The sequence below is a fragment of the Macrosteles quadrilineatus genome, unplaced genomic scaffold (assembly GCF_028750875.1).
Source record: "Macrosteles quadrilineatus isolate MER2022 unplaced genomic scaffold, UCM_ALF_1.0 Scaffold_8__2_contigs__length_117827958, whole genome shotgun sequence".
NCBI lineage: Eukaryota > Metazoa > Arthropoda > Insecta > Hemiptera > Cicadellidae > Macrosteles > Macrosteles quadrilineatus.
The window spans coordinates 8,107,902-8,128,349 of NW_026542601.1; the positions used below are offsets into that span (position 1 = coordinate 8,107,902).

The 20,448-nt window shown below is 37.0% G+C and overlaps 1 protein-coding gene across 1 annotated transcript; it reads right to left on the reverse strand.

Annotated features, from left to right (window-relative positions):
- Positions 1-1,046: 1,046 nt before the first annotated feature.
- On the reverse strand, positions 1,047-16,538 carry LOC129000900 (28S ribosomal protein S7, mitochondrial-like). The gene is made up of 6 exons (XM_054427975.1): positions 16,366-16,538; positions 12,365-12,541; positions 11,536-11,599; positions 6,222-6,392; positions 2,477-2,614; positions 1,047-1,191 (listed from the first exon to the last, which is right to left on the reverse strand). The coding sequence occupies exons 1-6, from the start codon at positions 16,431-16,433 to the stop codon at positions 1,111-1,113; spliced, it is 699 nt and encodes a 232-aa protein (XP_054283950.1). The 5' UTR covers positions 16,434-16,538; the 3' UTR covers positions 1,047-1,110.
- Positions 16,539-20,448: the final 3,910 nt, after the last annotated feature.

Consider the following 20,448-nt stretch of genomic DNA (forward strand, 5'->3'; position numbering starts at 1 on the left):
CTAAACATTGCAAATTTTTTCGCCCTTTCTTTCTTGTTCTCTGGTGAAGAAGGAACAATAAATCTAGATCAGCACCTGAAAATGACTCAGAACTCAGATCCTAATATTTAACAACATGTTCACACACGAAACTGTTCACTCCTATACAAGAACTGTACGACACTGCTTCCCAATATGCGATGACAACTGTGCAACACAGACATTTTGCCCAATTCTGCCCTGTGCTGTGCTGCACTGCCCGGACCGTGCCGCACAGCTCAATATGCGCCTGGGCTAAGACCTAGACCCGGGACCGATTTACTTTTTCGATTTAAGGTCCCCAGAGGCCAAAAAAATCATGTAATGGAGCAGACAACAACATGGTTCTCATACGATAAGGACAAAGTTCAGAAAAAAACTGTCAATTATTTTAAGAAGTATGTTTTTTGTATACGGTGATAGGTTTAAAGACAACATCAATTGGAATAACATAAATAAAGACTGTTGTGATGTCTGCTAAGTCATTTGGCAATAGAAAGGCACAAAACAATTTACTTTGGCACATAGCGGGACCCGCTCACAAGCGTTGCCCGACGTTCTGTATGAAAGGGGCCTTCAGAAGACTGGGACGGTGGTGTCGTCCTGAAATCCAGCTAATAGGAGGTCACGAATTGTGGGTATTTATAGGCATGCACTGTGGATGCGATACTACCTGTTGTGGACTAACGTCCGCACTAGTGAGTACTACAACTATCCGCAGTACTATCCTGATAATTAGACCAATTCGTTTATACCAAGGCAAAAATGTGGTTCGGATTCAACTGTCCTTTAGTCGCCATTAGCTGTATGAGATATTAATTAACAGCTGTGTCTAAGGAATATGTCGGCTTTAGTCACAAACAAGACTACAAGATCGCTACTCATCCTACACTCATCTCCATTCAAAATTGGCTTAAAATACCTACTTTGTGTGGTCGCTATTTCAATAAAAAGTATTAAAAGTATTAAAAGATTTAAAAAATAATGACAGACACATTCCGTAGGTTTGACAATGGAAACGTCAAGGAAATGGATCAAAGATACTAATGGTTACAAATATATTTACAAGTTTGACAAGTGTCTATTCTCACTTTAGCCCCATCTGTAATGTGCGTAGGCTCTGTTGGCTTCACAATTCTTGTGTAGGTCTTGCTTTTTCTTTATCACCCTACCCTGCAAACAAAAAATTGTAGATTATAGTGGAGGAAGATTACAGGACAAAAATACAAATAGTCAACCAACACATTGTTAGGAACAGCCATAAAGCTGATTTTGATGTTAAGATGCACAAAGAAAGATCACAAAACACATACCTTTGATAATTTTTTTCTATAAGTAGAGTATGAACCAATTGCTTGGGTTTTCAAACATAACTTAGAAATGCCTAATAGACACACAATGAGGCCTACAGTATTAAAGATACAGTTCTAGAATACAGTAAATAAAATAAAAACAATGTTCTTGTACTTAGGTATTGTCGATACATTACCGACAAACCAACTGTTTTGCCCACGAAATTGTAAAACATCTGTTGTCTCCGTGCTAATTAAATATTTTAAAACCCTCAGGAGCGGTTCGGTTTTGACGTTTCGGATTTTTGACACTCTACTGTACCTGAAAAAATTTTACACAACGAAGAAACATAACCAACCTGCTTACATAATAACAGCAATCAGTAAAAATTGTTACTAAAGATAAAGGATTTTTTTCTGGCAACCTAAAATGTATTTATTCTATTTATAAAAACATTTTGTAACAATACTTCTTATTTTTGTTCTGACAAAAGTAATATAAACTGGACAGCTGGGTGGCTACAGTGCTTGCCTAACAATCAAAAGGTTTCACAACAACCCTGAGAAAAGTCTGTTTTTTATGGATTTAATCTGGATCTCGCTGTCCTTTATGATTTTGGTTGAAATACACCCTTTGGTAGTCTCCCCATCTCAATTGGTAATAGGGTATAATATGGTAGTCTTAGGGAATGCTCTAGTTAGCTTGTAATGGAGGGTAGGGTGTGTGTGTGTTGGGTTGACTTGTGGTCAGGCCTTGCCAACCAGGAGGGGTTCTATAGGTGTTTAGAGGCTTTGCACTCAGTGGCAGTTTAGTTCAATAAATATGCCACCTGAGGTATGAAAACGGATCCACTGGCTAGGTGCCCAGTGGAGGTTTGGTGAGTAAATGTTACTCTATCTTATGGTTACGTACTTTTTGTACAGATTGTAATGGGAGGGAATGTAATTTACATGGTTCTATGTTTACAGTTAATGAGAATTCAATAACAATTTTAGTTCTAAGCTAGTGTTGGTGGGTACAATACCTGAGAAAAATTCAGTCAAATCTGAAAGGTCAAGGTTCAAACTGTGAGATTAAGATATAATGACCTCTCAGTTGCTGATTTATCAGTCCTCAAGTCAAGAGTTAGGGATTTAAACTATGCAGGTAAATTTCATTTCCCTACCTTGTTGCTGGCAGCATTAATAAGTTCCTGAGCCATCTGATCGGACCATAATATAGAGCGATCCTTGTCTCTTCCTGCTTCAATCAACCAGTTCATGGCGAGGAATGAAGCTCTGTTTGGTGTGATTGGTTTGGGGACCTAACGGCACAAAAATGTGATTTCAGGCTAAATATTAGAATATATGAGGACGAGAGTTATTCTAAAAACCAGTTGTTATATTAAGAACCGCTTGATGAATAAATGCCGTTTTATTTATTTAAATATTCCACAACAGCTATAAATAACACAAAATCGTAGGTACACCATTGGTGGATAAAGGCAACTATGAATAATCCTATACTCTTCTATGAGCAATGTTTGTAATGTATGGTATGCATGCACAAAGTAACCGCCTATGTGATATTTTTTATAAATTTTTTCTGCTTTAATACCGTACAGTATATGAATTAATGAGAATTCATTAGCTTTGATTCAAAAGTATATTATTTCCATTAAGATTCAGTTATAAAGCAAGAACATTCAAAATATTTACAATGCAAAGTCAATAAACCAACAGATGTTAATTATAACATCTGATTAATATTACAACAGGGAAGTTAATAGCTATTTACATTACAAGTGTAGTAAGAGCGTTTTTACATCACGCAGGTGAATGTTGTGCAACGAGCGAAGGCGAGTTGCATAATTCACCGAAGTGATGTAAACACGCTCTTGCGTAACGTGTAACGTACAAGATTTTACCTGACCCGACAATATTCAGGAGGTTACGAGCAATATGCTTCATTATCAATTTCACTCATCTTCTAACAGTAACGTTCATTTACAAACAAAAGCTAGGTTAGGAAAATTCTTCAAAGCATAACAATAAAATTCAAACACACAGCTGATTTCTAGCGTTGAACGTCGTTGGCTCCATAGAGGTATATTTTTTTAAGTTATCCACTCAATGTTATTTAAATGGATTTCATTACATCACCGAGTGAGTTTTTTTCAACTTACATCACTTGAGAAGTAAGGAAGTTGTATACATTACGCTTCGGATAGGGAAGTTTAACATGGCGGGTTAGGTAAATAAGTTTTCAAATGCTCCTATTGATTCGTACTGTTATTACATTGAATCGCTTCAGTATTTCGGTTATTCTATGCGTTCTTCCTCACGATCGATGCACCGAATATTGATGTGGCAGCTTTCAAATATGTAATGCATGATGTTTTGTTTACATGATGTGTTACTATTTGCAGAACGCAGGATCTTTCTGCAGAAAATAAAGTTTATAAAATAAATTTCTACAGAAAACAACTGTAACTTTTTGGCAAAAAACAAAAATTGTATTACTGCACTCGTTATGTACAAATTTTATTACTTGTTATGTAAGTTAATAATGTTTTTACTTGTTATGTAGCATTTCCTGCAAAAACTTATAGAGGGTAAAGTAAGGGTGAAAGGGCTATGTGTCCCTAACTTTACCTGTGAAAATAAATAATTTTGAATTTCAATAAAAAAATAAAAACAACCAGTTGGGCAGGATGGGCTGTCTGCAGCCAGTGCCGTTTTTCTGTAACAATGTCACACTGTCCCCTGTAGTTCTGCTTTGGGGCTTTGGTTTAACAGTGAAATAAATATTTTAATATCATATATATTTTATATAAATTTGGATTTTGACAAAAAATTTTAATCAGCTGTTTTAATTTAAACAAATGTTCAAAACAATGTTTATGCAAGTATAGCTATTATAAACAAGTGAGTTTTAATACCAACTGTAAAAATGTGATGTGGATTCCCAGGTTTAAATATCCATAAAATTAAATTGAAATTCCATTAAATAAGAAATAATAAAAAATAAAATTAGTTGTAAATAAAAAACAAGTTTCTTTTATATTGCTTTTACAATCAAAATAAACTATACCAAGCCATGGCTCTTTCCCCCGGTATTTATCAACTATAGCAGCTAGCAGCCAATAGGGCAAGACTGAGTTTTGTCTTTTAACACACTGTCCGCTAACAACATTTTTTGCATTAAGTAAATTGCAAATCCTCAAACAAATTTTAATGGTAAGTCATGTGGCCAAGTTCAGATAGTTTATCAGAGAATGTACTTAAATTTGTGTGTGTTTTAGCTACAAGATAATTTTTCTCAAATCTAACCTAAACTCTATTTTAATCATAATTGTTTTTAACTTCTGATGCTGAAGTCTAACCTAGCTAAACTCTTTTTTGATCATAGTTTTTAACTTCTGATTCTGTTTAGTAACTTAACCTTATCGAACAGGTCTTTTACATGATCATTCATGGCAAGTTTTGCTACATTTGTGACGCAAAAGTCAGGCTAGGCCTACCCCTAGAACCGGCCACACTCGAATTTCTTCCCCGGAGTGCTCAGAAGGAGCCGAGATAAATCCAGGGGTCGATACGAAGTTGTCACGGCTTTGACTGATCAATTTATTAAAATTTAATCGAAGGCTCAGAGCTCTAGAAGCGCCCAGGAAATCCTGCAGACGCCCAGTTGGAGCTATATCATCCCAGCCTTCGTAAAAGTGTTTAGGAGAATTTTGCCTAACTCTTAGAATGACTCTGTAGGGCCGATGAGTATCCAATCTTAAGCCAATGTGATCTAAATACTCGTAATGAACTTTAAAATATTTAACTAAAGGCCTAGGTAAATAATATAAAATCGAATATAATGTAAAAGCAATCCCTACAGAGTCGTCGGGGCCTAATGAATATAATTGGACGGGGAATTAATCGTGATACGTTTAAAATAAATTTGATACTAATATTTGTAGCTGAATGTTCAACTCAGCCTACTCCCAGACTTGATTCTTTCACCCGCCACAGACGGGGTTTAGAACTCAATCTACAAGTCTCGGGGTATCAAAACGTCAAATTAACTAAAATAATCCAAGTAACAATTACTCATTAAGCAAACAGAGTAATCGTATTTTGAAACTAATTAATTAAAATAAAATAATTAGACTGGCGGGTCAAGACTCAAGTTAAGATATTTAATTTAGATAATTCGAAACGGAATTTTAAGAAAACGAAAAGGTATAATAAGTTAAGTATGCGTAAGATAGAACAGAAATAACGTAAAACGTAAAAAGGGGCCTAACTCGTATGGTAGCTAACCTTCGTAATAATATCGTAGTGTCGTTGTCGTATTCGTAACTCGTGCGAGCTAGTCGGTGGTCAAACAGCGAATAATTCTTGCCCGGCTCAAATCCCGATTTCCTTGGCCGCGGCTTAAGCGCTGCGGTGGCGATTTTGGAAACTAGCCAACAGCTGATCGGGGATTCGGTCTAGTTATCGTCTGTCATCGTCAATCAACAAACACCAGTTTTAGGTTATGTCGTCGTCGTCGGTGATAAATACGGGTAAAGTCGGTCGGTTACCATTATTTGGTGAAATTGAGTGCGATCATAAATAAATATGCAGTTGTGGGTGTGTTTGTGTACTTCACTGTGAATAAAAATGGGCCTACGTTCTTTGGCCCATAGCCCAAGCTATGGCCAACACATAGGCCTAGGAGTAGGCTATTGTGGTTAAAAATCGGGTAAGTTATGGTGATCATTTATTCGTAGTATGTTTTTACCCCCCTTAAAGTTTTGTACCTTACACATTTTATCACCAAGGTTCACTATAAAAAAATCAAACTTGCATTATTTATTTATTGAACTTACTTATTTAAAATAAAATTCACTGGATCTTAATTCTGATTGATAACTCCTTTGATAATTTCTTTAATACCTGATAGGTAGCCCCTCCCCTCTTAACGGCAGTCAGTTGTAAAAGTGGTTTACAGTTCTCGACTGCCGCATGGAATATCTTCAAAGGGTCCACCTCAATCTTGGCTCGCTCCACTGGGTCCTCCTGCTTGTGGTATCTCTTGACTTGTATACGTTTGATACGCTCAAAGCACTACAAATTAAATTTTTTAATTAGTTGATGGAAAATAAAATTTAAATTAAATTAGGCTAATAACAAGTTTATATACATAAGTTAGGCCTTCATTATTGACTATAGATGAGCCAATATATATGTGAGTGGGGGAACGAGCTGGTCTAGTGGTTAGAGCACGGGGACTCCAGTTCCTAAGGTCCCGGTTCAAATCCCACCAAATCACCAATGGATTTTATCTAAGTGTTAATGCCCTAACCCCTAGGTCTATCCTGAAGTAATGTGAAAAACAATTCCGGGCTCGTGCCTAGCGTCCTAGGACAAAATATATATATATAGATGTGAGTGTCAGAGACTCGCTCACGTCTCCTCCTCAAAGTAATAGATATTATCTTCGCCTCAACATTACCACAGTTTATTATGATTTTTTTTATGTGGCCAGGAACTACTATTAAGCGGATAGAAAAAAAAACTCAAGATGGCTGACTTTATCGGATGCATGATTTTCTGCTCCCACTTTTAGCGGGTTAAACACAGTTCTCACTCTTCTTCTGTCTCCACTGCAGCATAGTCCTTTTCTAATTGATTCGTGAGTTCATTGTAATATGTCTAAAATCCAGCAATTTCTCATTTTATTATCTGTCGAATAACAAACAGACACTTACCCTAGCTGCTAACAACAAATTATCTGCAAACTTAACCTCAACCTGTGTTGGTCAACTCCATTTCCCCCTGTGTTACTGTCAACAAGCTCTGACGTCACATGAGCCACGGAGGGATCTGCGCTACTCTACTTTTTGGCCACAGCCTTATAGATATCGTTCTCTGCTTCCACTTTTAATACTATATAAAAACTCCATTTATCTGGATCTCTTGCTGGTGGATTCAGTGGCTAACCTGGGATTTTCTCAAAGGGATCCCATTGTGTTAAATATTTCCCCGGCCAAATTAAATATCCACAGGACATGGCTCACTCACAGACAACGTGTAAAATATGCATGAAGACGGTTCTGGATTCGGAAGAGGGAATTGCATGTGAATCTAACTGTTCTCGCTGGTTTCATCGCATCTGTGTAAATTTATCCAAGAGCGAATACACTATTTTCTCTAAGGATGCCAACAAAAAATGGTACTGCGGCAGAGTCGATTGCGCATCCCCGAACGAAGATCCCCTACTTGTCTTAACGACTAGCCTCAATAAATTAATGAACAAGATCGATAGTTGGTCTGATAAGATAGAAAAAATTACTGAAGTGTCTCATGGAATTACCGAAATAAAATCCGACATTGGTCAAATAAAAGAACAAATAGCGAAACTAGAACCACGGGTGTCTGCAAATGAAGCTAAAATCGATAATCTAGTTTCTAAAGTTGATTTGTTAGAGAAAACTCCGTCTAACGACCCCAATACGTTAATCCAAGAAATGAATGATAGATCTCAACGAAGTAAAAACGCTATTCTACACGGGATTCCTGAATCCACAAAAAATGAAATTCAAGCAAAAATTGATCACGACAAGGAATGCATTAACACCCTTCTAGACGCCCTCCAACTAAATAATCTCCGCATCACAAAAGTGATAAGAATCGGTAAGCACACTGCTGATAAACCTCGCCCAGTTAAACTCTCGTTCGCAGACTCTGAAGAGGCCTTTACTTTCTTCAGACACTTTCATCCTGATAAATGTGCAAATGCCTTTCCTGGACACACCATTGCTATCACTCGAGACCGCACACTAATGGAGAGAACGCATTTAACTGAACTTTTATCAACGCTTGAAGAAAGGAAGAAGGCAGGTGAAAAGGACCTCACCATCAAGCACCACAGTGGCGTTCCCAAGATTGTGAAGCAGTCAAAAAACTAGTTACATCCAACGGGCATCTCAGAGCTTATTATCAGAATGTGAATGGCATGAGGGGTAAACTAAGCAGCATCAAACTATCCATTTCTATGTGTAATTTTGACATTATAATCTTGACAGAAACAAACCTTTCAGATGATGTCTTCGATGCAGAAATATCTCCCGACAATTTTACTATCTACCGGTGTGATCGATCTCCACTAACCAGTTCTAAGTCCTGCAAAGGAGGTGTTTTAGTTGCCATCAAAGATAATATAGCTTCGACTCGCTTGATATCAAATGTAAAAGAAGTGGAACATCTGCTGGTTAAAATTGAACCTTGTAAAGGCACTAGCTGGCTTCTAGTAGCTTGCTATATACCACCACATCAGCACGTCTCCAAGTACAGCAGCTTTCTTTCCTCAGTTGAAGAAGTCATGTCCTCCGGCCAGAATTTTACTGATATCATTATTGTCGGTGACTTCAACATTCCAGGTATTAATTGGGACCATCCACTGGACAGAGGCCACACTCCATCATCTGGAGTGGTTCTTACTTTGATGGAACTTTTTTGTCTGAAACAAATTAATCACGTTTTTAATGGAAGAGGCGTCTTATTAGACTTAGTACTCAGCTCTAATATGAACTTCACAGTGTCCTTGGAAAACGATTTTCTTTTAGATGTTGAAGAGAGACACCACCCCCCTTTATCCATCATTTTGCCTTACAACTCCTCTACGAAACAAGTGACCTCCAAGAAGAAGCAGTATACACACGACCTTAAAAGATGCCGACTAGATGTTGTCCATAGATCTCTTTCCTCTATAGATTTTTCGTCTGTCTTGAGCACACCTGATCTAAACCAAGCCACTGACGAATTTCTTTCTGTAATTGCTGAGGTTGTCAAGGAAAACTCGCCTTTAAGAAGGGTAGGTTCTTCTCCATTTCCTAGATGGTTCTCCAACGACTTAAAAAATCTAGTGATCACTAAGAAAATCCTTCACAAAAAATATAAGCAACAGCCAACAGCGTACAACTACCAATCCTTTGCAAATGCTAGGGCTTCGTGCAAGAGTCTGGCAGTCAGCGAACATAAGAAGTACTTAAGATCAATTGAGCAGGGTATCCCTGGGAATCTCCGTTACTTCTGGAGTCACGTCAACACTCTAAAAAAGTCTTCCACAATACCATCCCGTCTTGTCTACAATAGTTCCATCGCAACTGAAGCTGACGACATGTGCAACCTCTTCAAGAATTTCTTTTCTTCAGTTTTTACAAAGCCAACGGAATCATTTGATGTGTCAACCTTTGGTCACCTTGGAGACTCCCAAACTTTAAGGTTTAGCCCACGTGAAATCTTTGAGAAACTTGAAAAGCTCGATGACACTAAAGGTTGGGGTCCTGATGGCATACCTCCAAGGGTATTGAAACACAACAGGTGTTTACTGGCTCCACCAATCTGTGACATATTTAATGCCTCAATGGACACTGGTATCTTTCCTGATGCATTCAAAAGGGCTTATGTGGTACCGATTCATAAGACTGGTCCAGTTGAAAATGTTGCTAACTATAGGCCAATCTCGATTCTTTCCTCTATATCTAAAGTATTTGAAGACCTTGTCCTTGATCGAATCAAACATAAACTTGCAGGGATTGTATGCACTCAACAGCATGGTTTTACAACAGGAAGATCAACAGTGTCTAACTTGATTCTTCTCCAAACCCGAGTTCAACAAGCCTTTGCCTCAAACAAACAACTTGATGCTGTTTATTTGGATTTCTCCAAAGCCTTCGATACGGTGGACCACACCCTTCTGCTGCGGAAAATTCAAGACCACGGCTTTGGAAACAAATTCGTCATGTGGCTGGCCAGTTATCTGTCTGACCGTCGTCTCAATGTCAAGTATGCGTCGGCTCTCTCCTCTGAATTTGTTTCCTACTCAGGGGTACCCCAGGGATCGTTACTTGGTCCGTATCTCTTCACAGTCTTCATTAATGACCTCCCTGACGCACTTCAGAACGAATCTCTGCTTTTCGCTGACGATGTAAAGATTTTCTCCACTATATCTTCTTTAGATGACTGCCTCCGGATTCAGAGAGATCTGACTAGTCTTGATCGTTGGTGTGAGGACAACAGGATGAATTTGAATATCAAGAAGTGCCAAGTCATTACTTTTCATCGCTGTAAAGTCCCTATAAACTACAATTATTCAGTTCACAACTTAAATATTGACCGAGTGCAGCAAGTTAAGGACCTCGGCATCATCTTGACGCCCTCATTGAACTATCAAGCTCATGTATTGGATTTATGCTGTAGAGCAAACAGAACGCTCGGTTTCATCTTCCGTTTCTCAAAGCAGCTCAGCGGTTCAGAAGTTCTAAAGTCCCTTTACTGTGCCTTGGTGAGGCAAACTCTCGAATATGGTTCACCAATATGGAGTCCTCATCAAAGGTTACTAATAAATGAGCTGGAGAAAATTCAACGAAGATTTGTTCGAATGGTGGGCTTCAAGATGGGATTCCCATACCTTCAGGTGCCCATTGACACTATATCCCTGGAACTTGGTCTTCAGTCGCTGGAGGAACGTAGACTCATTGCTGACACGGTCCTGCTGCACAAGATTATCAACGGAAGAGTCGACTGTCCTGACATGCTCCGCCAAATCCATTTCAAGACTCCTTCCAACACAAGGTCGACTGATCTGTTTATCAAGCAACAGCACCGCACTAGCTACTCAGCAAACAGCACGATGGTTCGGGTCCAGGGAGCTGGCAACAAAGTGACAAGGCATGTCGACTTTTTTCTAGACAGCGTAACTACTTTGAAAAAGAAGATCATCAGTCTCAGTCAGTCCTAATTAAAATTGTTTTTCGTTGTACCATTCATACTAATACTACTTGTCTGTAAAAATTTCACTTTTGTCTTTGCATTTAACTTTAGGTCTGTTGTTGCTCTTTAATCAATTTAATTTTTATATTAGTCAATCTATATATTTATCTTTCTCATTTGTTATTGTTGTTAGTGGGTTTGTTGTTATTGTTTCATATTTTTTATTTATTGTTGTTGTCTTAAATTATTTATTATTAGTATACCTTTGTTATTTTGTCAGTTGTTGTTTTGTTTGGCTAGGTTTGGCATTGTTACTGTTATTTGTTATTAGATCATTATATATTGTCGATTTATTTCTAATATAAGCACAAAATTTGTATTAACAATTAAGTCATCCTGAGTTTAATGTTTTGTTTTGTATGCTGTAAAATGGAGATGTCCGTGGGAAATAAATAAATAAATAGATAGAGGGACTAAACATGACAAAACTCACCTTTAGCATCAAAATTTGAGCTCGAAGCTTCTTCCCTTCCCTCATCAGATAGTTGGTAAACTTTCTAAAACAAAACCACATATGATTCAAATAAAACAATAATAGGCAGCTGATATAGTTGTAATGAAGAATAATGGGGGTAGCAGCCAGCTTACGTTGAAAAGTGCAGGGAGGCCAGGCCATACATAGGAGACTCTGAACATAGACATTTCATACTCCGGGAACTTTGTCAAGTGCATTTTATTCTCTCTATCACTTTCTCCTTTCTCTGCACTTGACAAGTGAACAAAATGTTTGGTGTTCACTATCTCTTCTGTATGTTCTATGGCCTCCCTGCACCTTTTCAAAGTAAACTAGCTAATATCCTCCTTATTCTACAATTCAAAATTCTGGCCTAGAGCCAAGGGCTTTCCTATACCCATCTGTGGGGGGGGGGGCCTGGTGTGTATGGAATATCCCCCATCAGCTGTACTATGCTGTATTAATGCTATTGTAGCTGATTACTACCTTTGTATTAACCTGTGATCATATATTAATTCCTACTATAGGAACTGATATAAAAAAATACTTCTTTTTTTTACATTTGTTTTATTTATTTACAATGTAAGAAATGTGTAAGATTAAAATAAATTAGCCTAATGTGTTGAATTGCCAAGTTAAAATTTCCATCATAGTAAATTAAAATTCCACTGAAACTTAAATAATAAAAAAGGCGAAAAGAAAACGCGAGTTTCCTTTATTGCTTTTACAATTAAAATAAACATACCGAGCCATGGCTCGGCCCCCCGGTATTATAACTAATTTAACCTAGATTTTATTTCAAACTTACTGTATAATTGGATCATTATACACAGATATGTTCTCAGTGTTAGTCGCTGGTAATATCGGTACATGGGCAAGTTTTGAAATCTCTCCAGTTTCTTGAAGTTGTTTGATTTTCTCACGACTAACAATCGGAGCAACGTATGAGGGACTGAATATTTTATGCCGTACAGGAGTCAACAATCTGAAATAAGAGACATGACATAATTTTCTGACTTATACGGTATGGGGTTTTTAGTAAGGGGTTAGAGAGGGCTAAGTGCACAAGCTAAAATAGCATCTGCAACCATTGAATTAAGCCCACAGTAGACACAAAATAAGTTATATACATTTTCTCAAACTCTGCTAGTGCCAAGATATCGGTAAAATGCTTCAGTAAGTTATGTAGGCTAATTTAGTACAGTACCTAAGTAATACATGGGATTAGGGGCTGGTTTAACAAAGCAATAAAATTGCTAAAGATAACTGTATGGTAGGCCTTAACTCTGCTACCAAACCCAAGAAACGAAATGACCCATTTAGAAATTTAGAGCAACTGACATGAGATCTTTGCACATATCACAGTTGTTCCAGAGAGAGGAGATATTATACATTCAGAGAGATTAGAGATAAATACATTCAGGTTTTTATGGCAGACATACCTATTTCGGAATGACGTAAGTTAGGCGTTGATCAGAAAGATCTGTGATTGTGAAACAGAACATAACTTCACATTAAATAACAGACCCAACCCATGTCATTGGTAAATCTGAACTTTCTAGACTTTCTTTTAACACGTTCGCTGCGGAACGTCAAATGGCGCGCGTATCCCCAGTGTGGCGCAGCCCTCAGCGTCAAACAATACCCATTGCCGTGTGTGATTGGCTTTCCAATTTTGGTCTGACGAATAGCAAATAACGTGCGGAGATGTCCTGCTTCACAACGAGAGTCGACCTAGTTTGCTAAACACCCACAGACAGCAGCACTGCTTGGAACGTAGCCGGTCCCATTGGAATGGTATTGCCAAATGGAGGGGAAAAGACGGGACGAAAAGTAGATTTTTGAGATTGCCCGACGGGGATTTTACGGGGAAATTTACTAACAACCTACACCACAACAAAATACAAGTCACATACTACACGCTAACGTGGTATAGGTCCGCTTCTTTCGGCCGACGCTAGAGCAAAAACGAAGATATACAGAAGGCATTGCCGAGCGATCCCGATGGGGTACGGATGCACCGTACGGGGGCCAAGCACTGTACCCGATCGGGAACGGCCCCACTCGACGTGTTAAGCATTTCTAAACCATTCATACAATACTAATAACCAATAAACTACACTAAAAAATGTTTTTAAGGTGCGGGAACTACCACAAATTGCAAAATTATATATACGGAACTACTCTCTCAAGGCGCGGAGCATGTATCGCACACCAAGGAACCAAGAACAAGAAGTGATACGGATCTACCGCGATCACAGTGACTTAATTTTGGGCTCATAGAATGATAGTGACTAACTGCTCATTATTTTATTATGATTGTTTATGTTAGGCCTATTTATTATTTCAAAAATGGAACTGTTCTCTAAGTTAACAAAACCTAACCAAACTTGCTGTATGATTCCATCAATCGGTTTCATGAGAGAAAAGGCATGTGGGGAAGCCAGGCCGGGCTTATGATGATTCAGTGACTACATTAAGCCCTTTGAAGGTAGGTTAGATTAGGTACCGGTAAGTTTAAGTGTAGGTTTTAGGTCATTAGGTTGTTCATTGATGTTACACCCATAGTCTATTTTTTTAACTTTTTTAATAAATGGCCATATCACAGAGAAGGAATATGGAGAAAGAGACCTACAGTAGAGTTATACAAGCAGACGGATACTATTACAGACAACTTTAAGGCGAGCAAGATTTTATGGTCACATTTACTGGATGAACGACAGCAGACTCGCCAAGAAAATAGTTAATATAACTTAGTAAAGAATAGTAAAATGAAAACTGCTTGGATGAAGGAAACCATGGAAGATCTCGTAAAACTAAACATCTCTGAAGAAGATATATCAAACAAGAGTGTGTACAGAGAAAAAATCTGAAAACATAAGTTCACAGAAACACCTAAAAAGAAAAGGATTGGAAAGAAGTGGACAGAAGAAATTAAGAGAGACACAGTGGCATACATGAGAGGTGTTTGGAAAGAAAGAAGGAAAATACAGGAGACCATGATAATGATGATTGTGTTTTAGCGCTCTCCTAAAGGGGAATTATTGATGATGATAATAATAATATATATATATTACGGTATATAATATATAGGGGCCTATGTGTATGTATAGGCTATTATGAAAATTGTAGTTATTAGGGCAACGATTTGTATATATAAATTACATGACTAAGTTATGGCATTACCGGTACTGTCAAAACTAGTCGTATAATAAAATGAGTCTGAAAAGGGTAGGCCTACATAGTTTTTAATGATATACATAAGTTATATGTACCGGTATATATATAAATTTGAACAAATAGTGTTTCTGGCATCTCCCTAGGGACATAGACATAAAACTACTAAAGGCACGGCCTCTCTATTCCATTAATGAATATTTTGTTGAGGAAAGTTAAGCAATTCTAAAGTATTAACACTTTAAACTTGATGAAATCTATCCAGTCATTACTGGTCAGTGATGGATGTATGGTATAAGGTATCAAAATTAACAGTATCGGTCCTGGGCCTATATCTTACCATGCCACCTACGGTAATAGCTAAGTTAACTTAACTTACTTCCTGTATTTAAGGATATTCACTAAAATGTGTGCAACATCAGTAAACAATCTGATTAGGCCCTACCTTTAACCTACACAATACCTTCTTAATCTAACCTATCTTCAAAACACTTAAGAAACTTAATGTAGGCCTTGCCACGAATCCACATAGCTTAACCCCCGACCTGCATTCCCCACATACCTAAATGAGATCTCAGTTTAATTTCACTTCAACCAAAATAGATCTGTATCACTTGCTTGTATGTGATGGGCTCCGCTCCTTGAGAAAGTCGTTCCACCCAACTTAGGACTATCTCCAATATTTCAAACTTAACAATTGGCTTAACCAGTGGAGCCTTATAGACTAATATGAACTAAACTTATTGAAATGGTTACTCTACCAATTGGTCAGTCAATTTTTACTTAACTTGGCCTTAGGTTAACCTTACCTAACTAACCAAACGATTTATCGAATAATCAATATGTTATGGATATTCTGATAATACTAAAGAACAACTTGAGGGATTATAGTAAGAGAGAGGAGGTGCATGATTACCATACTAGGAAGGCCCATAACATCGACGTTCCCCGCTGCCGTCTCAGTCGTACCTTGAGCTGCTATCCCCGTTCAGCGATCAGAATATTTAATACTCTGCCTACCCAGATGCGGGAGATGGATATGCCATCCTTCAAGAGGGAACTAAAAGGGATACTTGCTAAAAGACCGCTCTACTCCCTTAAAGAACTCGATGATGAGCCCCTTGTAAAATAGCGTATGTCCGCCTTGCCATCCAATAGACGGCCAAGTTTTTTTTTATAGTAGCCATTTATATGGTTTTGTAAATATTGTATATAGTTTTATTTTATCTGATTATATATTATAAATTATGACGCAATCTATCAGACTAGATCTGTCAAAGATGCAGGATTCAAGTATTCAAGTAAGTATAATCGATATATCGATCGATATTTTCATTCGAATGAGTGTAGGACCTAAAGTTAAGTGCAGCCTCCCCTATGCTTACTTAACTTAGTAGAGCTGCCAGTAAGTTAGGCCTAGGCACTCAATCAAACATCAATGTAGTACTTAGTACAGGCCTTTTTACTTTCCACAGCCACATTAACAAGTTCAAACCTAATTCTAGTAAAAGGGCTTTGTGAGCACTGATGTAGTGTTTTCTATTCCATAAAAATTAATGTTATTAGCCTAGGCCCATTCCCATCATAGGTTAAACAAGTTTGCATTTAGCCTGTTATAACTTAGGTACTTACAAATTTCCTGGAGTTAAAAAAGATAGTTTTAGTAATTTGGTACTTTTTCTTACGATCCTTGAATTCATAATTAATTATCCAAAAATCTTCAAAATTCTAGTTGGCAAAACTATTTATTTTGTTTGAGTCGAGTTACGTTATATAGAACTAGAAAGTTTTTGTTCGACTCTTGTTTTGAGGTTAGTTTTTTTGTTTCAATTTCATCACAATATTCATTCACAATCACAGCTGATTCCATCTTAATAACTTTTTTCTTGCTCTGTACTGGCCAGCTGATTTCAGAATCAGAATCAGAATCAATATTTTATTCCATTAGACATGTACATGTATTAGGATACGTCAAAAAAGTTGAATACATGCTGCAAAAACACAAGTCAAAGATAAATTACAGTACACAACAAATAAGGCATAGACAAAAAAATCAAATAGATACAAAGGTCATTTAGATGGCACAGTGAAGACTACGGTATACTTACAGAAAAATAGATAACAAGATAAAATTTAGTGAAAAAAAAAAAATACTTAGAACAAGGCAGTGACTAGATTATGATTTCTTTGGTTGAACATTCAAAAATTTCTCCCAACCCATAAAAAGGGTGTACAGTCAGCCACAGAAGAATTTTATTTTTGAAGGCTTTGTTGTTCAATAACAGTATTTCCTTGGGGAGTTTATTTAGGCATTTGAGTCCCAGTACTTCATAATAAGATTTCATTTTTTCAAGTCTAACATAAGGGATGTCAATTTTACCTCTATTCCTAGTATTAAACTTGTGTACATCACCCCTAAGAGTGTGGGATTTCAGGTTCTTAAAACTAGTCAACAAAATGTTATATAAAAATAAATTAACAACGGTCAAAATCTTAAAATCTACAAAAATTGGTCTGCAGTGTTCCTTGTGATTGGCATTTGCCATGATCCTGATCACCTTTTTCTGTATTAAAAGAACATCAGTGATGTAAGGGCTGCTGCCCCAAAAGATTATTCCATAATTAAGAGCTGATTGGAAAAGTGCAAAATAGGCAGTTTTTTTATATAGTCAAAAGGAACAACATCATTGAGTTTTCTGAAAAGAAATGTCAATCTACTTAGTCTAGTACAGAGATGTTCAACATGATATGACCATGACAGGAGTTGATCCACATAAACACCCAAAAACTTAACAACTTTGACCTCACATTGTGCTTCAGGAATTTTACGAAGTCCAAAGACAACTGTTTGGGTTTTCTCATCGTTTAACAGAAAGCTATTCGCAGACGAGAACCATTCTGCTGCTACCTTTACTGAGTTTTTTGCCTCTAGCTCAAGAGATTCTAAATCTCTGCTGTGTGTAAGCAAAGTTGTGTAATCAGCATAAAGGTATGTGTTACATTTGAGACTGGATGGAAGATCATTTATAGAGATTAAGAATAGCAGAGGGCCCAAGACAGAGCCTTGTGGTACCCCACAGTTGCTTAAGGCAACTGCGGACCACCGACCCCCACAGCAAACCATCTGTCTTCGGTTACAAAGATATGTCTTCAACAGTTTTAAAGCATTAATTTGAACACCATAAAATTCCAACTTATGGAGCAGGACATCATGGTCGACACAGTCAAACGCTTTGCTGAGATCAATGAAGGTCGCCCAGGCATATTCTTTTTGTTCAAAAGCGTTCAATATGTCATGAACCATGGAACCTATTGCATCCATAGTGGACTGTCCACTTCTAAATCCAAATTGATGTTTGTTGAAAAGTGAGTTTAATTCAAAAAAGTTAGTCAGCTGATTGTATACTACATGCTCTAGCACCTTGGACAGTACAGGTACTAGACATATTGGCCGATAGCTGCTTGGGCTGTCTCTTTCCCCTTTTTTGAAAATTTGACAAATTTTGGAAATTTTTAAACCCTCTGGAAAAACCCCTTCCCGAAGACAGACGTTTATACAGTGGGTTAAAGGCACTACAATATGTTCAGCAACTTCTTTTATTAGCCAGTTAGAAAACCCATAATAGTCTTGGGTTTTGGTGTTCTTCATATTGGATATAATCGAAGCAACTTCAACACAACTAACTGGTGAGAAACTGAAAGAGATATTCTTACGAGTCATGTTGGTTAAAAATTGGTCATAAGAGTTGGTAGGTTTCTTAATGCTGTTTCTAATATCAGCTACAGAATTAATAAAAAAAACTATTGAGGATATCTGGGTCAATGGGGACATTGTTTGTTTTACAGTTCGATTGAGAATTTTGTTTGATAAGAGCCCAGGCGGCTTTGCATTTATTGTCCGAACTGTCAATTAAACTGGCATTGTATTTGAGTTTTGCTTCTCTGACTGCTTTCCTATACTCAGACTTACTATTCTTATATACTAATTTACATAGATCATTATTAAATATCTTATAACTATCGTATGCACATGTTACGAGCATTTGTTGTTTGTTATTGTTTGTTTGTTGTTATTGTATTTGTTTGTTTTGAGCAGATTTCTTAACCAGGTAGCTTTTATGATTTTAGTTGATTTGTTGCAGTTAAAATTAAAGTTCAAATAGCTACTTATTTTGTTAATTATATTAGCGAATTTTTTCAGAAAAGGAACAAGCTCATGGTGGAAGGAAAAACATAGGTGTGCTATTCCCGTCATATGCTGACGTTACTCAGATTGCAAACACCATTTTACCATTTACAAAAAAAATTTTGTAAATGGTAAAATGAAAAAATTATTATAAAAATAATGAGGTAAATAACACCATACGCCCAAATGCATATATATTTTATGTGTGTGTGGGTGTCCGTTAGCACAATAACTAGGGGGGAAATGATCCGATTTTGGTGAAAATTTATTCAAACAAGTTCATTAACTAACATGATCAGATAATTTTTGCTTATGTCTTAAAAATTGGGTTTTCCCAATTTTGACACAAAATAAAATTTTAGAATAAATAAACTATATTGTATTTAGCAGATATACATTTAAAAATTTGGCAAAATCATTTATTTTACCATTATACTGTACTATTAACATTTGATCGAAAAACACCCAAGCATTGCTTAGTCTGCAGGGTATAATTTGGGTTTTTTCAATAATTACATCCTATGTTCTTGTAAAGATGGGTTTCAAAGCTTCTAATCCACCAAAAGATGGTTTGTTCCAAAATGTCTAAAATCAAACTTTCCTGATCAGCGGAGGTCGTTTTGGGTTTTTGCTGTTCACGCCAGTTTTCCAGTAGGTAGCATTATTAGTGGAGGAATTAGATGAAGAGGGAATGCAGTGCTAGCCCATATTATGTGTTTGGATGTGCACAAGTTAGTGTTGCCTTGGTGTGCCTCAAATGGAACCCGTCGCCCCCTACCGCACCCAAGTCCGAGACGCTATCTCTGTGGTCAAATTTGAACCATTTCGGACCTTTCCATAGTTGGTTAACTTACCATGAATGTACTAAATTTCGCGCGCTTAAAAAATTTCAACAGAAAGGGTTTTACAGGGAGGGGGTAAAAAATTAGTTTTACTAATTTTTGACTTCCAAAAAAACACAAAATTACCCAATTTATCTCTTGTAGCCCATTTCAAAGAGCTTAATAAACAAATAATTTAATACATCAACGTTATTGTTTACAGAGAAAATTCCAAAAATTTTAAATTCTCACAATAATCTTAAGGAGAATAAGTTAACTGTTATAGTTTGCTTGTTTATGGATATATTTTTATCAAACTTGGAAAATTTGTTTATTTCATACTAAGCTATTAATATTTTACAAAAATCATACTTTATTATACCCTTCCTGTAGCAGCAAACCTAGGTATTTGATAAACGTAATGTTACAAATGGATTTAATTGAAAATAATATCAGGCAAATGGACATTCCCTTACCTGCAGGTTTGCTGCGGTTGGCGGGTTGGGGTATTGATTTCTATATTCTGCCAGCAACATTTTTGCTTCAAGGGTTGCAGTAGAAAGAATTTAGATAAACACTTTAAGTCAAATTGGTCTGTGCCAGGAATTGAACCTGTCCCTGAGGCACTAAAGTCAGAGAAGTTACCCACTATAAGCTAGCAACACTGCACTGAATATATTAAAACAAGCTGCTCTGCTGCTGTACCCG